A 16,690-nucleotide genomic window follows, 5' to 3' on the forward strand; every position below is an offset into this window, starting at 1 on the left:
ACCTCCCGGCTTTGAAGATAGTGAGTATCCTAACTATGTTTACAAACTCTCTAAGGCGCTTTATGGGCTAAAGCAAGCCCCAAGAGCATGGTATGAATGCCTAAGAGATTTTCTTATCACTAATGGCTTCAAAGTCGGAAAGGCCGATCCTACTTTATTTACTAAAACTCTTAACAATGATTTGTTTGTATGCCAAATTTATGTTGATGATATTATATTTGGGTCTACTGACGAATCTACATGTGAAGAATTTAGTAGGATCATGACACAAAAATTTGAGATGTCGATGATGGGGGAGTTGAAGTACTTCTTGGGATTTCAAGTGAAGCAACTCCAAGAGGGCACCTTCATTAGCCAAACAAAGTACATTCAAGACATTCTAAACAAGTTTGGGATTAAGGATGCCAAACCCATCAAGACACCCATGGGAACCAATGGGCATCTCGACCTCGACACGGGAGGTAAATCCGTAGATCAAAAGGTATACCGGTCGATGATAGGTTCTCTACTCTATTTATGTGCATCTCGACCGGACATTATGCTTTCCATATGCATGTGTGCAAGATTCCAAGCCGACCCTAAGGAAGCTCACCTTACGGCCGTAAAACGAATCTTGAGATATTCAGTTTATACTCCTAAGTTTGGGCTTTGGTACCCTCGGGGATCCACATTTGATTTAATTGGTTTTTCGGATGTCGATTGGGCGGGGTGTAAAATTAATAGAAAGAGCACATCGGGGACTTGCCAGTTCTTGGGAAGGTCTCTGGTGTCTTGGGCTTCAAAGAAGCAAAATTTCGTAGCTCTTTCTACCGCCGAAGCCGAGTATATTGCCGCCGGCCATTGTTACGCGCAATTACTTTGGATGAGGCAAACCCTTAGGGACTATGGTTACAAATTAACCAAAGTTCCTCTTCTATGTGATAATGAGAGTGCAATCCGCATGGCGGATAATCTCGTTGAGCATAGCCGCACTAAACACATAGTCATTCAGTATCATTTTCTAAGGGATCACCGGCAAAAGGGGGATATCGAGATTGCATATATTAACACCAAGGAACAATTAGCCGATATCTTTACCAAGCCACTAGATGAACAAACCTTTAACAAACTTAGGCATGAGCTAAATATTCTTGATTCTATGAATTTCTTTTAATGATTTGCACACATAGCTCTTTAACATACCTTTGATCATGTCTCTTTTATATGCTATGACTAATGTGTTTTCAAGTGAATTTCAAACCAAGTCATAGATTGAAAGGGATTTGGAGTCTTCGGCGAAGACAAAGGCTTCCACTCCACTCCATCGAATCACTCACCCTTCGCCGTCGCTCCGAGCAACTCTCCAACTTTGGTATAATATTCACTCATATTTTATTCGCCAAAGGGGGACAAAATAGTTAAAAGGGCTTATATTTCACTCAAGTATCCGTTTTGGCGATTCATGCCAAAGGGGGAGAAAGTATTAGCCCAAAGCAAAAGGACCGCACCACCACCAATTTTCAAAATTTGAGTTAAGAAAAGATTTTTGAAATGATGAAATTTTCAATTGGTATCTTATTTTTGATAGAATTTCAAATTGTAACACCCTCTTCAAAAACTAATATCTAAAACCCTCTTGAACACTAAGAGGAGGATTTAATTGAGGGGGAGTTTTGTTTAGTCAAAGGAAAAGCATTTGAAAAGGGGGAGAAAATTTCAAATCTTGAAAATGCTTCTCAAAATCTTATTCATTTACCTTTAACTACTTGCAAAAGGACTTTGAAAAGAATTTACAAAAGAATTTGTAAAAACAAAACATGTGGTGCAAGCGTGGTCCAAAATGTTAAAAATATAAAGAAACAATCCATGCATATCTTACGAGAATTTATTGGTTCAAATTCTTAGTAACCTTTTGCACTTACATTATGCAAACTAGTTCAATTATGCACTTCTATATTTGCTTTGTTTTGTGTTGGCATCAATCACCAAAAAGGGGAGATTGAAAGGGAAATAGGCTTACACCTTTTCCTAAATTGATTTTGGTGGTTGAATTGCCCAACACAAATAATTGGACTAACTAGTTTGCTCTAGTCTATAAGTTTTAAAGGTTCACAACAAGCCAATAAAAAGACCAAAGATGGGTTCAAATAAAGAGAGCTAAAGGGCCTGTTTGGTTCAGCTTTTTTCTGACCAGCTTTTCTGAGAATCTGGCTGTGAGGAGAATCTGGCTGTAGGGAGAATCTGAGTATTATCAGGATTACGTGCGGAGAAAGATAAAGATGTTCATAGGGCTCAGGATCTAGAAAGTGACGGATTCCAACTATTGCAACAACTCAACCGATTATATGTTTATGTTGATTTTGAATAGTTTTTACCTAAACGAATTTTATAGAAGCTGACTGAAAAGCTGACGTGTTTGGCAGTCTGCAGCAGCTTCTGGTGGCCAGAAGCTGTAAAAAGCTGAAACAAACACCTACAAAGACATCCCAAAGGCACCCTGGTCTGGCGCACCGGACTGTCCGGTGTGCCACCGGACTGTCCGGTGCACCAGGGAACTCGACGCTGAACTCGCTACCTTCGGGAAAATGGGAGGCTGGTCCGCTATAATTCACCCGGTGTCACACCAGACTGTCCGGTGTACCAGCGGAGCAACGGCTACTTCGCACGCAACAGTCGACTGCAACGCATTTAATGCGCGCCTACGCGCGCAGAGGACAGAGCACGCGCAGAAGGCACACCGGACAGTCTACAGGACCTGTCCGGTGCACCACCGGACAGCCCAGAGACCCCACCGGTCATAGCTCCAACGGTCAGAACCCAACGACCGGCTGACGTGGCTGGCGCACCGGACAGTGTCCGATGGTGCACCTGACTGTCCGGTGCGCCATGCGACAGACAGCCTCCCAACGGCCACTTTTGGTGGTTGGGGCTATAAATACCCCAACCACCCCATATTCAATTGCATCCAAGTTTTCCATCTTCACTACATTACAAGAGCTATAGCATTCAATTCTAGACACAACCAAAGAGATCAAATCCTCTCCCAAGTCCGGAATCACTCCAAATCAAATAGTGACTAGAGAGAGCGACATTTGTGTTCATTTGAGCTCTTGCGCTTGGATTGCTTATTTTCTTTCTCATTCTTCTTGTGATCAAACTCAATTGTAACCGAGGCAAGAGACGCCAATTGTGTGGTGGTCCTTGCGGGAACTTTGTGTTCCGTTTGATAGAGAAAAGAAGCTCACTCGGTCTAAGTGGCCGTTTGAGAGAGGGAAAGGGTTGAAAGAGACCCGGTCTTTGTGACCACCTCAACGGGGAGTAGGTTTGCAAGAACCGAACCTCGGTAAAACAAATCCTTGTTTCTCACGCTTTATTTGCTTACGATTTGTTTTTCGCCCTCTCTCTCGGACTCGTTTATATTTCTAACGTTAACCCGGCTTGTAGTTGTGCTTAAGTTTATAAATTTCAGATTCGCCCTATTCACCCCCCTCTAGGCGACTTTCAGGTACGCTGTTTGAGTTGAATTGAGTAAATACCTGAATAAGAATTTGGATTTGACTATCCGTTTTGTATTTGTATCCAAAGATATACGAATTCGTATCCAAAATCGGACTAAAGTATGGCAAACTATGATACTCGAATTCATATACGTGCGTATTCGATCTATTTCCATTCCTAGCCATGAGCTCGAGCTTTTTTTTTCAGCCCTAGTTATAGCAATCAGTTCTGTTACCTACCATAAAACTTAGATCCAACCAAAACTGAAACACACAAAAGTCTAAATGTAAGTATTTGTTTAAATAAAAAACTAAAAAATTAGAGAAATCTTGAAAGAGATAATACAAGCGGCCTACAAACTAACCTGCAGCTTATACACGAGAACCAAAAAAACCGTGAGAGAGATAATTGGAACATATAGTAATTATAATAGGCTAATCATTATACATCTCGACTATAAAAAATAATCTGTAAATATCCTTATAGCCATCCGTTTGCAATATTATGAAACTTGCTCTTACAATTTGGGTACCCACCGGGAGCTTCCAGTGGCTCGTACGCTGCTACTCCCCCGTGCTTTATCGCTAGTAACCGAGATGGATCTCGTATTTCTCTCTCTGCTTCTTTAATTAATAACATTTTAATCATGGCGTCTGCGTCGGTGCACAGGTGATTGCGTCCTAACCCAAGCCGGTCCATTTATTAATTTAAAGGTTTTGACACCAAACAGATCTGGCTGATGGGCATGAGGAGAGGATGGTCGCCTGTCGGTTGTCATCTGGCAGCTACGTTTGCTCCGGTTCCCGTTTCTTTTTTAACCGGGGGAGCAAAGCATATCGCTTTCGGCATTCCATATGTGCGCGTAATCAGATGCGCCAGTGGCTCAGTGCTGCTGACTATGATGTTAGCGTTACGTGGGTTCGCTTTGAATTAAAACCGGTTGTTCGTTTGACTGATACAACTATAATTTATAAAAATAAAATACTGTAGAAACAGTCCGTTACGAATTAAAACTTTAAGACTTTGTTTGAATGCTTTAATATTGACCTCAATCCATATATATTGAGATAGATCATGATTTAACTTAAATTAATTTATACTTTAATCCACCTCAACGTATGTAGATTCGAGTCAATACCGGAAATACCGGAGTAACTAAACTAGACCTAAACGAATTGTTAGGGCGAAAAGGCAACGGACACATGGACGAGCTAGCGCGAGCCTAGCAGCACACGTGGTGGACTGATTTAGGCCTCCTTTGAGTAGGAATTTCATAAAAATAATATAAAAAATTTACAAAATTAATTTTAGAATATAGGAAAAACATAGGATTCAGGAAATAATCATGGGATTCAAAGGATGCCTTATAGGCAAGAAATTCTGCAGCTGAGCGGTTCTAGCTCCGTAAGAAAAACAAAAGAAGGACCAGTCATGTGATTCGCGACTTTTCTAAGCTCCAGAAGGAACGAGGGTTTGACGATTGACGCCGTCGTGAAAGGAGGAGGGCCTCCCGTTCCCGTCCTTCCAGTCTGGCCCACCTACCAGTCACCCAGCCAGCCTGTGATCGCGTAATAATAACCAGATCCAACTAAACCTCCCCAACTGACTTTTCGAAAATGGAGGAGTCGTCGGTGACGGTACCTGTGCTTTTCCCAGCTCCAGCTCGTTTTTAACAACCCCGGACAGAATTTTAATCCAAGCGAGAAGGTACAAAAAAAAGGAAACACTCCACCGTCGTTACCTAATCACCGTAGATTAATTATTCTGTACTCCCGCTAACCGTCCGATTAATTATTATTCGTTCGCGCAGCAAGCATTCCCACTCGCGGGGTGGGGTGCCTGGAAAGAAAGCACGCACAATTCCTCTTTCCCTCACTGCTCGCCAACCCAGCGCACGGCACAACCCATTCGCACCGCAGCGCGTCGCGGCGAGCGGGCGGGCGGGCGACACCGACAGCTCAGGAAGACAAGGAGGGGAGCGAGGGAGGCGGAAGAAAAAGGCACGAAAGCCAAGGGAAGCGGGCGCGACCACCGCCACGCCCTACCCCCCCCCCTCCCCCGCCGCCTAGTCCGAGTTGTGGAATCCCCGTGGACTCCCGCCCCCCGTCCATCCCCCGCGCGTCGCCGCGGCGCGCCGGGCCGATCTGCTCCGCCGCCCCGCCCGCCTCCTCAGGTGCGCTTCTGGCTGCCTTCACGCCGTCTCCGTCGCTGCCGCGTCTCCTCCCCCGGTCGGTCCGAGAATGGCTCGGCCACCGGACCTCCTTCGGGGACGCGGCGGTGTCGGTGGCTGCTAGATCTGGGGCGCGCGGCACGGCCACGGCCGCGGCCGCGAGGTTGCCGCCGGCGTGGCCCGCGTAGATCTAGCCGTCCCGCATTCTTTTTTCCGGTTTCTGGGGCTGCTTCGAATTTTAGAGCTGCGGGGTTTCGTGTCGCCGTCCAAATTCGTGCTCTGAGCTTCCAGCCGAGGCCGAAACGGGAGCGCGAGCGGGAATGCTTGCGACGGGATCTCGATCGCAGCTGGATCTTACGTACGCGGTGTGAATGAATTGTCTCACCCCTGACTGTTGCAGGTGTCCAGCCGAGGAGGACGTAGAGCTGGGCATATAACGAGCTAGATTTCAAAAAAAAAAAAGGGAACCATGAAGAAAGTGTTCGATCAGACGGTCCGGGACCTGTACGTGATCTGCGCGCTGTATTCCTGTCGTTTACCGCGTGCGATTCCGAGCCGCGTTTGTTTGCTAGCTCTCTGGCTGCATGGATTCACATAGAGATTTGTTTTCACGTCTTCCCTTCGCAGAAAAAGAGAGGTGAACAAGAAGGTCCTCAAGGTGCCTGGAATAGAACAAAAGGTGAGGGATCTGTGCGCTCTGCACCCCTTCTCATCCACGATCATGTTCTTGGGGGCGTTTGTTTGTTTTCTGTTAGTATTACTTTACCTTGCCAGTTGTTACAAGAAGGAATAGTTTTGACACTCCGTTATTACTTTACCTTGCTAGATCCTTGATGCCACAAGCAACGAGCCGTGGGGTCCACATGGATCTCTACTGGCAGACATTGCTCAAGCGACGAATAACTAGTATGCTATTTTTTTCTCCTGTTTTTTGGTTGGCTACTTGTTGAACAGAAACCAGTTTTGATGGCGCTAATGTGGCCTGCATGTCCGTTTGCAGTCATGAGTACCAGATGATCATGCACATTGTGTGGAAGAGGGTCAGTGACACTGGTAAAAATTGGCGTCATGTTTACAAGGTAAGATTGTCCTGGCGCCACGAATATTCAAACATTGTGTTTTGGGAAATATGCGAAAACATAAATAATTACATCATTATTTTGAACAGTTGGATCTGATTACTCTCTCTGTCGTGCTGTAGGGATTGATTGTTTTGGATTACCTGGTGGCGCATGGCACTGAACGAGTTATTGATGACATCAGAGAACATGCTTATCAGATATCAGTAATGCTAACTGCCCTCTTTTATGCATTATATTTTTAATACCATCTTTGGGTTTGGTTCTGGTATTGGGAATTCTTGGATCTTGTTTGTTTGGTGCGCTAACACTATGCTTCAAATTCCAGGCACTAGCTGATTTCCAGTACATTGATTCTTCTGGGAGAGATCAAGGTAGCAATGTACGAAGGAAATCTCAGAGCCTTGTCAGTTTAGTTAATGATAAAGAAAGGATACAGGAAGTTAGAGAGAAAGCACTCTCTACCAAGGACAAGTAAGTAAAACTTTATGCCATGCTTGCTTCATATTGAATAGTGCATACTGTTTTGCAGGCACTTAAGTTTCCTGTTGTTGAACTGATTACCTTTATCTGATTATCTTTAGGTACAGGAGTGCGTTTGCCCCCAGTGGCAGGAGCCCAGGTGGATATGGTGGTGGTTATGATAATGACCGCTATGAAGGCAGCTATGGCAGTAGATATGACAACAGAAATGGAAATGGGAGGGGAGACTATGGATACAGGGACGATGACAGATATGGTGGACCTGGAGGTACACCCAATCGGGAAGGAGATCGTTATTCCAGAGATTCTAATGAACGCTATGGCAGAGATTATAGAGAAGATGAATACAAAGGAAGTCATAGCAACCATGAATATGCTGAAGGAGCAGGTCGCAGGAGCTATGGTCAGGAAAGAGATTCATATGGGGATGGTGAAGCTTATTCATCCCGGTCTGTTTTCTGTTTCAACTTGAAAATATTACTTATTGTCCATAGTTGTTGTCAGCAACTAATGTACATAATACTTAGTTCCTTAAACTAGCAATACACCAGTCTTACGATTTTAGGGCTCGTAGTGGATCATAACACCCTTCTTCCCGTGCAGTGGTCGTGGCAGCAATGCTGATGATCCTACTCAGGATGATAGGTAAATAATGGAGAGTGGTCATGTGCATTAACTTCTTAGCTTATCTGTTGAAGTATTCCTTCTAAGTTCTGTTTCCTGTGATGATAGGCCTATAGAGCGAAAGCTTTCTAACCAGCAAATTTCTTCACCACCACCGAACTACGAAGATGTCACAAGAGATGGCCAGGACAATCTTCACGATGACAGGTCGGTATTATAGTTTGGATGCTTTAATTTCTTGCCTGAGCAATGTCTGGATGTCCCCTTGCTGAAATTCTCAAAATCTCAGAAATGGAGGAAGTGTTCCTGCTGCTGTATCAAGGGTGCCCTCTCCTTCAGTTCCTGCAACAACTGTTCCTGCAGTACAGGTGAATGGGGTTCATGACAGCACTGTTGAAGATGTACCTGCACCACCAACTGCTCATGCCGAGCCTAATGGATTTGATGAGTTTGATCCACGTGGATCTGTACCAGGTATAGTTCTGTTTCTGTGGTAAATACACCACTTGTTTAAATGAAATTAATGAAAACATCAGTATGGACGGGATATATGTTGTTTTTTCTTGTACAAGATCAATGTACAAGGGAATGGTGCCTAACCTGGCATGTTGCTAGTATTGACATTTTTGGTTGGTAAATATGTGCTGATATTATGTTTGGTGTTCAATATCCCTTTTCAGATTCTTCCCCTCCTGTAAACCCTGCATCAGTAGCGAATAGCTTGGAGATGGATTTGTTTGGATCAGATCCTATTAGTTCGTTGGCTTTGGTGTCTGTGCCTCAACCAACGACTACATCAAATGTTGAAGCACCGGCAAATTCAGGTTTTGAAACAAATAGTTTTGTGGGCATGCCTCCTGCTTCAACTGGATTTGGCGAGGTATATGCATAACTAACTGTCATTCATGTATTTGTTCTTGTTGGGTTTGTTGATGCTATTTTACAATGCGTGGGTTCTTAAATTGGCTTGCAACTGTTCTAAAACATCGGAAGAGGTTTCCACAATTTTGTGGAGTTTGATGTACTAGATAAGCTAAATGCTAGGCCCCGTTTGTTTCGTTGGAATTGAATTCCATTTTAATAATTATAATTTAGACAAAACTAATTAAGTTCATATATTTAAATATTTAATGTATTTGTATATTATCCTAAATCATATGAGAGAGATAGTTGTATACTACATTTATGTTATAGCAAAGCAAGTAGAAGAGTGTGCTACAAGTTGTGCATTGGAAAAATAGCATGTAAATCTATAGAATCAATTTCCATCTCTCATCTCATGAATTTGAGATAGGCTTATATGATAACTTTGGAAAGTGGTGAAAAGTCACATTCTAAAAAAATAGCCTATTCCATTAGTAAGATTCCAATTCCTCAAAATGAAAGGAAACAAACAGGACATAAGGGAAATGCCTTGTTAACATAGCTATAGCTTTCTATTAAAACTACACTTAGACTTGAAGCACAAGCAGTAACAAGTAACAACAGAATTTCTGTCAGTAGTCATGTTATAAATCAAACATCAAGTAACTTCGTTTGGTGATATTGTCTGTTAGTGTTTTATTATAATCTGTCTGGTCATAATAGCTAATCTAAGAATTCTCTTGTTCTCTTTTAACTTTGCAACAGATTGATGCTTCAAATCCTTTTGGGGATCCTACACCTTTCAAGGCAGTTCTTGATGAAAGTCCAGCACTACCTCAGACACATGCTGCACCAGCTGGTTCTTTCCAACCCACTGGACCTGGTACGGATGTGAACCCTTTCCAGCCTGCTTCAGCCGCAAGCTTTGGTTTTGGAGACACTCTTGGTGATCTCACTTTTGCACCAAATGCTGCACCTGAGCTGCAAGATATGTTTGCAAACACAGCCTCCTTGCCTTCAGAGGTAGCACCAGCAAACCCATCTGTGGTTCTCCAACAGCCAGTTCCTACTAATTTCTCCTCTCAGGTATCTCAGCCAGTTGCTGGCACATTGCATGCTGCTCCTACAGCATTTGCTCCTTCTCAGGCTCCTCCCACATCATTTGCTCATTCTCAGGCACCTCAGGCTGCCCCTGCATTTTCTTATTCACAAGGGCCTCATCCTGGTGCTGCCATCCAGTCTCAATTTCCCCAGACTGTCGCCCCATCATTTCCTCCTTCGCAGGTGCCTCAATCTGTAACACCCAATCTGCCACCAGGCCAATCGAACTTTTTTTTGCAATCAGCATCAGGGTCTGGTATTGACAGCCTGTCTGGGGTTCCTACCCAGAATGGAGCACCATCCTACATTCCCCCACAGAATTCTCAGTTCACTGCTCCGGCAAATCAACAACCATTGCAGCCAAGCTTCATCCCACAAACTAGCACACCAGCACTCCAGCCGGCCTTGATCTCTAGGGGGGCATCCCAGCCCCTTGGTGTGCCAAATTCAGTGCCTACTAGTGGCAGCTTCCCGTTGCAGTCAAGTTCATCAGCTCCCCCAGAAACAATCGTTTCTGCTTTGCAAGTCAATCAAACTGAGCCAGTGAAGAAGTTTGAGCCCAGATCTAAACTGTGGTCTGATACTTTGAGCCGAGGTCTAGTCAATCTGGACATTTCTGGACGTAAGTGGCCTGTCGTCGTTTACTTTTTTCCCCTGCAATGCCAACAGCTTACCTTTGTGTTGGCTGACCCCATTGCGTATGTTTTTTTTACAGCAAAAGCGAATCCTCATGCTGATATTGGAGTTGACTTTGATTCAATCAATCGCAAGGAGAAAAGGCAGGAAAAGAAAATCAACCAAGCACCTGTGGTGTCTACAGTCACCATGGGCAAGGCCATGGGAGCTGGTTCCGGCATTGGTCGGGCTGGTGTAGGTGCAATGGCACCTCCTCCTAACCAAATGGGTGCCGGGAGGGGTATGGGTCCTGGTGCCGGTGCCGGTTATGGTGGTGGAATGGGAATGAACCGGCCAATGGGCATGGGGATGGGAATGAATCAACAACAGATGAGGATGGGGATGAACCAACAACCGATGGGAATGGGGATGGGGATGAACCAACAACCGATGGGAGGAATGAACATGGGGATGGGGATGAACCAGGGGATGCCGATGCGTCCTCCAATGGGGATGGGTCCTGGTGGAATGCCCGGTGCTGGCTACAATCAGATGGGCGCGGCGTACGGTGGCCAGCAGCCATACGGTGGATACAGGTGAGGAGGGGCTATGCAGTCCCCCACACCACAGATTTATGGGGGCGAGGTGTTGAAGAAACGGTTTTGGAGGCATCTGTATTTTGCTCACCTGGTTTTGCTTTGGGTATGATTTCTTGTTTCTTTTGGGGGTGGAGGTGAGAAGGGTATAATTTTCGTCACTATTCTTTTACAGTCTATGTTGGATACTGTACCTACTTTACTAAATAGCAAAAAGCAAACATATGAACAAGGGCGGTGCTACAACTACTGCGTTGTGTTGGATGTAAAGCCTTGATATATTATCTCTTTCCCATGTAGTTGTGGCTATAGGCGGCTTCTTTTCAGTGAACATATTGTCTGTTCCAGCGTTCTTGCTGGATGGATAGTAAATGGCTGTACCATTTGGTTGAATTATCATGGTTTTTGCTTTGATGTTAGTTTGCATGTGAAATTTGACATGCTTTGTTCACATCGTTATTCTTGTATCAGTTACTATCGAGGAACTAACCGCAATGGCTTAGATCTAGCTGGAGGACAGTCGTCATTCTGAAGGAACAAAGATCGGTCAAAAACTAGGTCAATTTGGCTACCGAAGATTGGGACGAAAACTTTGTGCGGGAGCCTGAGACATTTTTGGGAGAGGACTTGGTAGAATGAATTCCACCTCCGTCTTTAAATAAATCAACCCAAAACCCATTCATGCAAGTCAAACTATCTTAAAATAAATCACCTCAAAATCCATACAAGCAAGTCAAACTATCTTATCTTAAAAATAAATCAACTCAAAATCCATACGTGCAAGTCAAACTATCTTAAGTTTAATTAAATTTACAGGTCAAACTTTTACAAATTTTACGTGAAAGAGAGCCACCATCTATGATATAAAACGAGTATATTATAAAAAATATGTTCTATGGTATATATAACACGAAAGCATCTAGTCCCTAATTTGATTTCGGTGATTAATGGCGTATGTTTTATAGAAACAATGTAAATTAGGTCATACTGCCTCCATCCCATAAAATATGGCATATTTTTTTTTTGCAAAATCTTTAGAGTGAAACTTAGACAAGTATTTTTTTAAAAAAATACGACATTAACAAATATAAATTGAGCATCATATTAAAGTATTTTAAATACAAATTCAAGTATATAAGATGTATACACTATTTTTTCTTGAATTATTAGTCAAAGTTTTGAAATGTTGACTTTTTTAAAAACATGTACGACTTATTTTATGTGATGGAGGGAGTAATAATGAAAGGTGAATGACCTCTTATGGTATTCATGCCCTTATTAACGAAGGCCAATGATTGATTTTTGAACGATGGTCGAAAAGGTTAAGGATTAACTAGTTCTAAGTGTCAAAGCGTCAATAGAGTTGTTTAAGCACCCAAATTAATGATATGATCTTTATTTTATTTCAAGTCGTACTATATTGGGGCGACAACATCAACATTCAAACGACTAGTACATGTGTCAAGCTATGAAGTCATGAGAAGATTCAGAACGATGATCGATGGTTTGACGGTTGGCATTGGATGGTCCAACACCCACAATTTGTGCACACTAAAGGGGCCAACTCTAGTTGTCTCTGGGACCCTATAAAATAGAGCTCATCCTGTCTTGAGACATCCTAGTTTCCCAATTTGATGTACACCCTATTAAATTTAAAAAACATCTCCCACTCACTCTAGTGATATTTATTCATCTAAAGTGAAATTGAAAGTGGTCTCTAATGATTTGTATTGAGTTGTTGCATCCATGGACGACGCCAAAAAAAATAGAAGGGCCTAAGTAAACCACTACAATGATATAATCTCACTAAATTACTTACAATAGACATATAATAGCTTGAAGTAATATTATATTAAAACATTGATGCACAGTACAAACCATAAAACACACAATAGTATTATATACTATGCACGTTTAAAAAATTAGGAGAAATTTTAGTGGGTCTCTATAGGCTTGGGAGCAGTAGGGGGCTCGAGTCCCACTTGCCTCACCGTTAGAACCGTCCCTGGTTGTATTTAGTGGTACTAGTGATCATATTAAGCTATGAGATTCTTATTGTTATTGATGGTTGTCGCAACCTAGATTGCTTGATGGCACAAGAATATTTGAGCAGCTTTGGCGATTGTTGCCGCTCTGATCATCATTGAAAAGGTCTCTTGTGGTTATTCCTTGTGGGAGATTTGAGAGGATTAACTATAGTAACATTGTGGCTTGTTGGAGTGACTCTCTCGAGTGATTTTTGGACACCCTTATTGTGAGAGGTACATAGATGCACCACTGATAGAATCCAACAAGAGACTTTGGTGTGCTGACTTTCTACCCACCACACTTGTCGAGGCCCGACATGATTATCAAGTAGATGAGCATGGACAACATCACAAAGTTAAGAGGGGAACAAAGGACATAGAGAGGCTCGGGCCACCGAAGTGTAATACCCTACATTCTCTTTTGAATGAGGTGGATTGACTAAAATTATTTAGTGCCTGTTTTCATGGACACTCCTCTGTGTTGTTCGTCCCCTCCCCCTCTCACTTTTATAGATCAAGGGAGAGTGAGTCACAACCTGATAGTGGGGGCAATCCATAAATTATCATATCTTGCAATTAATGATTACACTATTTGACATCAATCTGAGGTCCTATAGCTGCACGTCTTTTTAGGAGGGGATGTTCCTAGCATGTACATTTCGCAGCCTGTACGGGAACTCGAAGATGTGACCGGTGGAGATCTACACCATCCATGCTGCTATAGGTGACTTGGGAAGCTGTGAGCACGTCCCAGATGAGCGGTTATATACACTAGCGCATACGTCCCAGAAGACCCGAGAATGTGGTATGGCATTGTGGAGTTGTCCATGCCACTACATGACACATGGCAGGTTGTGGAGTACACTTCCATGTTACCACATCGACCCATTGTAGCCATGCTCGAAAAATATTGGGTCTTGGTTATGAGGAGATGTGCAGAGTGGTTATACCAGCACCCATTCCGTGGAGTATTGTCTTGTAGGGCTTCTTACCCTCATTAACTCTTTTAACCAGGTACGCAGTATGGCCGATCCCATTCCCATGTGGCATCTTTGGGACGAGAGAGTGATATATATCTGTTGGGTATGGCCGTATGGGTCCTACCCGAAATAGAGGCATAACTACTCCTATCTTGTCCGAGACAGGACCCTCTCTAGAAATACGAGGCTCCAGAGCGAACTCAATGAAAGACCCTCTCTCTCTCTCTCTCTCTCTCTCTCTCTCTCTCTCTCTATATATATATATATATATATATATATATATATATATATATATTAGTTTGTGGATGCACAGACCCAAGACTTCCTGTCCCCGTCGCCGCCTCGCGCACAGATCCAAGACTCCCTGCCCCCCGTCGCCGCCTCGCGCCTCCCTGTCCCGCGCCGCCGCGCGCCTCTCTGTCAGCGCGCCTCCCTGACCCGCCGACTCCTCCTTCCTCCGATCCTCTAACCCTAGATCCATGGCCCCACCGTCGCTGCCGCACCTTGAATCGCCTCGATGCTCAACCCCGCATTAGGTGTGATTGCAACTGCTGTATAATTCTACCCAAATATCTGTTAAAAAATGTAAACAAAATGATTGCAACTGCTGGTGTGGTGTGGATGCAACTGCTGAGTTACTCTGATGTGATTGCAAGTACTGAATAACTATGTGAAATTTTGTTTAAAAAATATGATTGCAACTGTTGGTCTGGTGTAATTGCAACTGCTGGTCTGGTGTGATTGCAACTTCTATATAACTATGTCCAAAATCTGTTAAACAAATAATGATTGCAACTGCTGTCTGGTGTAATTGCAACGGATGGTCTGGTGTGATTGCAACTTCTATGTAACTATATCCAAAAATCTGTTAAACAAACAATGATTGCAACTGCTGTCTGGTGTAATTGCAACTGCTGATCTGGTGTGATTGCAACTTCTATATAACTATGTCCAAAAATCTGTTAAACAAATAATGATTGCAACTGCTGTCTGGTGTAATTGCAACTGCTGGTCTGGTGTGATTGCAACCTCTATATAACTATGTCCAAAAATCTGTTAAAATAAACAATGATTGTAACTGCTGTCTGGTAATTGCAACTGCTGGTCTGGTGTGATTGCAACTTTTATATAACTATGTCCAAAAATTTGTTAAACAAAACAATGATTGCAATTGTTGTCTGGTATAATTGCAACTGCTGGTCTGGTGTGATTGCAACTTATGTGAAGAGGTTGAGCCGTTCGCGGAGGAGCCGTTCACGGAGAAAGAGGGGCGGGGGCGAGGAAGTGAAAAGGTTCTGTCAGGAGCGTGCGGGAGGGACGAAGACGGCCTGGGTGGGGCGGTTGGCTCGGACCTGGCGCGTAGATTCGGCCTGGGTGCATTCTCTATATTGAATGCACCCAGGTGTAATATATAAAAACAATATATATATATATATATATATATATATATATATATATATATATATATATATATATATATATATATATATATATATATATATATATATAAACTTATATGTATAGTATAGCTTATACATGATTTTAGACATTCAAATAACTTAAATATGTATTGTTCCATATCAAATACTATGTTAAAAGAGTATACACAGTGCTGACATCATGTTCTAGAGAAAAGCATCATCCATCCTTTATTTTTAGAGATGAATTCTTCATAATTAATGGGCCGACAAACAAGGACGGTTCCATCACTATGTATGATCGTATATTCCTATTCTATTCCAACGAGACGAACAAATAGGCCGGCAAAAGGAGCGAATGTGTGCTTACTTGTTTGTTGATTGTTAATGGACCAAAGCCAAAACAAATTGGAGGTACTAATTTGTACCAAAGCAAAAACAAACTTGTTAGCAGTGGTAAAAAAATTGTTTTTGCTTTGGTATTAGTATGGGACAGTACTAATTTGTACTACCATAAATTTTGCAAATTTTGGATTATCAATTCATGGAAGAATAGATAATAGAAGGTGTGTTGCAGCTGCACATAGCTGACCCCCCCCCCCCCCCCCTCCCCTTAAGCCATCTTCCTGGTAGTTGTATGATGGTTGACTGAAGAACAATGATGTGAAGGATTCATGATGTCAACTTGTCAAGGTAATGTGGTCAAAAAAATCATCCATCTTCCATGCCAAGGTGTCAGGCTGTCTCCAGCAACGTTCTCTATATCTATCCTCTATATCCGTCCTTTACAGTCTCTTCTAAAAGATTTCATCCTCTATATCTCCTCCTCTCTTACAATGTCCTCTAAATTACGTCCTCTATAGTCGAATACCTATATTAGAGACATTTTTTATTTTTATTTTTTATACATACGTATTTGTTATACTCTAAAATGTATTTTGTATATTTTAGTTTTGCTAAACCGGTTATTTAAAGTATTAAAATGTATAGAGGACAGTTTAGAGAAACTTTATATATAGAGAATTCAGCAGCTGCTGGAGAGCATAGAGGACCAAATTTGGTCCTCTATATTTAGGGTAGAGGACCCTTTAGGGGTCCTTGCTGGAGCCAGCCTCATGCTGTCTGCCAAACTCTGAAACACAGCCATCTTGCTGCTCTTCAGCCTTTTGTTTCGGATTGTATCCATAGCCACTTTTTATGCCATACAAAAATTACGGAGACTCTTCATTTGAGAAGGACTTGGATTTGTATCGATT

At 42.7% G+C, this 16,690-nt stretch overlaps 1 protein-coding gene across 1 annotated transcript; it reads left to right on the forward strand.

The window, feature by feature from the left end:
• The first annotated feature begins 5,178 nt into the window (after positions 1 to 5,178).
• On the forward strand, positions 5,179 to 11,428 carry LOC103654150 (clathrin interactor EPSIN 2). Its single transcript, XM_008680981.3, has 14 exons — positions 5,179 to 5,650; positions 6,048 to 6,151; positions 6,275 to 6,326; positions 6,474 to 6,553; positions 6,648 to 6,726; positions 6,849 to 6,932; positions 7,055 to 7,200; positions 7,311 to 7,658; positions 7,813 to 7,854; positions 7,942 to 8,040; positions 8,123 to 8,307; positions 8,514 to 8,713; positions 9,463 to 10,420; positions 10,514 to 11,428. Exons 2-14 carry the CDS (start codon positions 6,117 to 6,119, stop codon positions 11,011 to 11,013), a joined length of 2,808 nt encoding a protein of 935 aa, XP_008679203.1. The 5' UTR covers positions 5,179 to 5,650; positions 6,048 to 6,116; the 3' UTR covers positions 11,014 to 11,428.
• The last annotated feature ends 5,262 nt before the right edge of the window (positions 11,429 to 16,690 follow it).

The sequence above is a fragment of the Zea mays genome, chromosome 4, assembly GCF_902167145.1.
Source record: "Zea mays cultivar B73 chromosome 4, Zm-B73-REFERENCE-NAM-5.0, whole genome shotgun sequence".
Lineage (NCBI taxonomy): Eukaryota > Viridiplantae > Streptophyta > Magnoliopsida > Poales > Poaceae > Zea > Zea mays.

Excerpts from the sequence above, each read along its gene's own strand:
- LOC103654150 (XM_008680981.3), top strand. The coding sequence starts at position 6,117 with ATGAAGAAAGTGTTCGATCAGACGGTCCGGGACCT. Across the intron at positions 7,201-7,310 it reads GCACTCTCTACCAAGGACAA|GTACAGGAGTGCGTTTGCCC; the intron begins GTAAGTAAAACT and ends GATTATCTTTAG. Across the intron at positions 7,855-7,941 it reads GATCCTACTCAGGATGATAG|GCCTATAGAGCGAAAGCTTT; the intron begins GTAAATAATGGA and ends CTGTGATGATAG.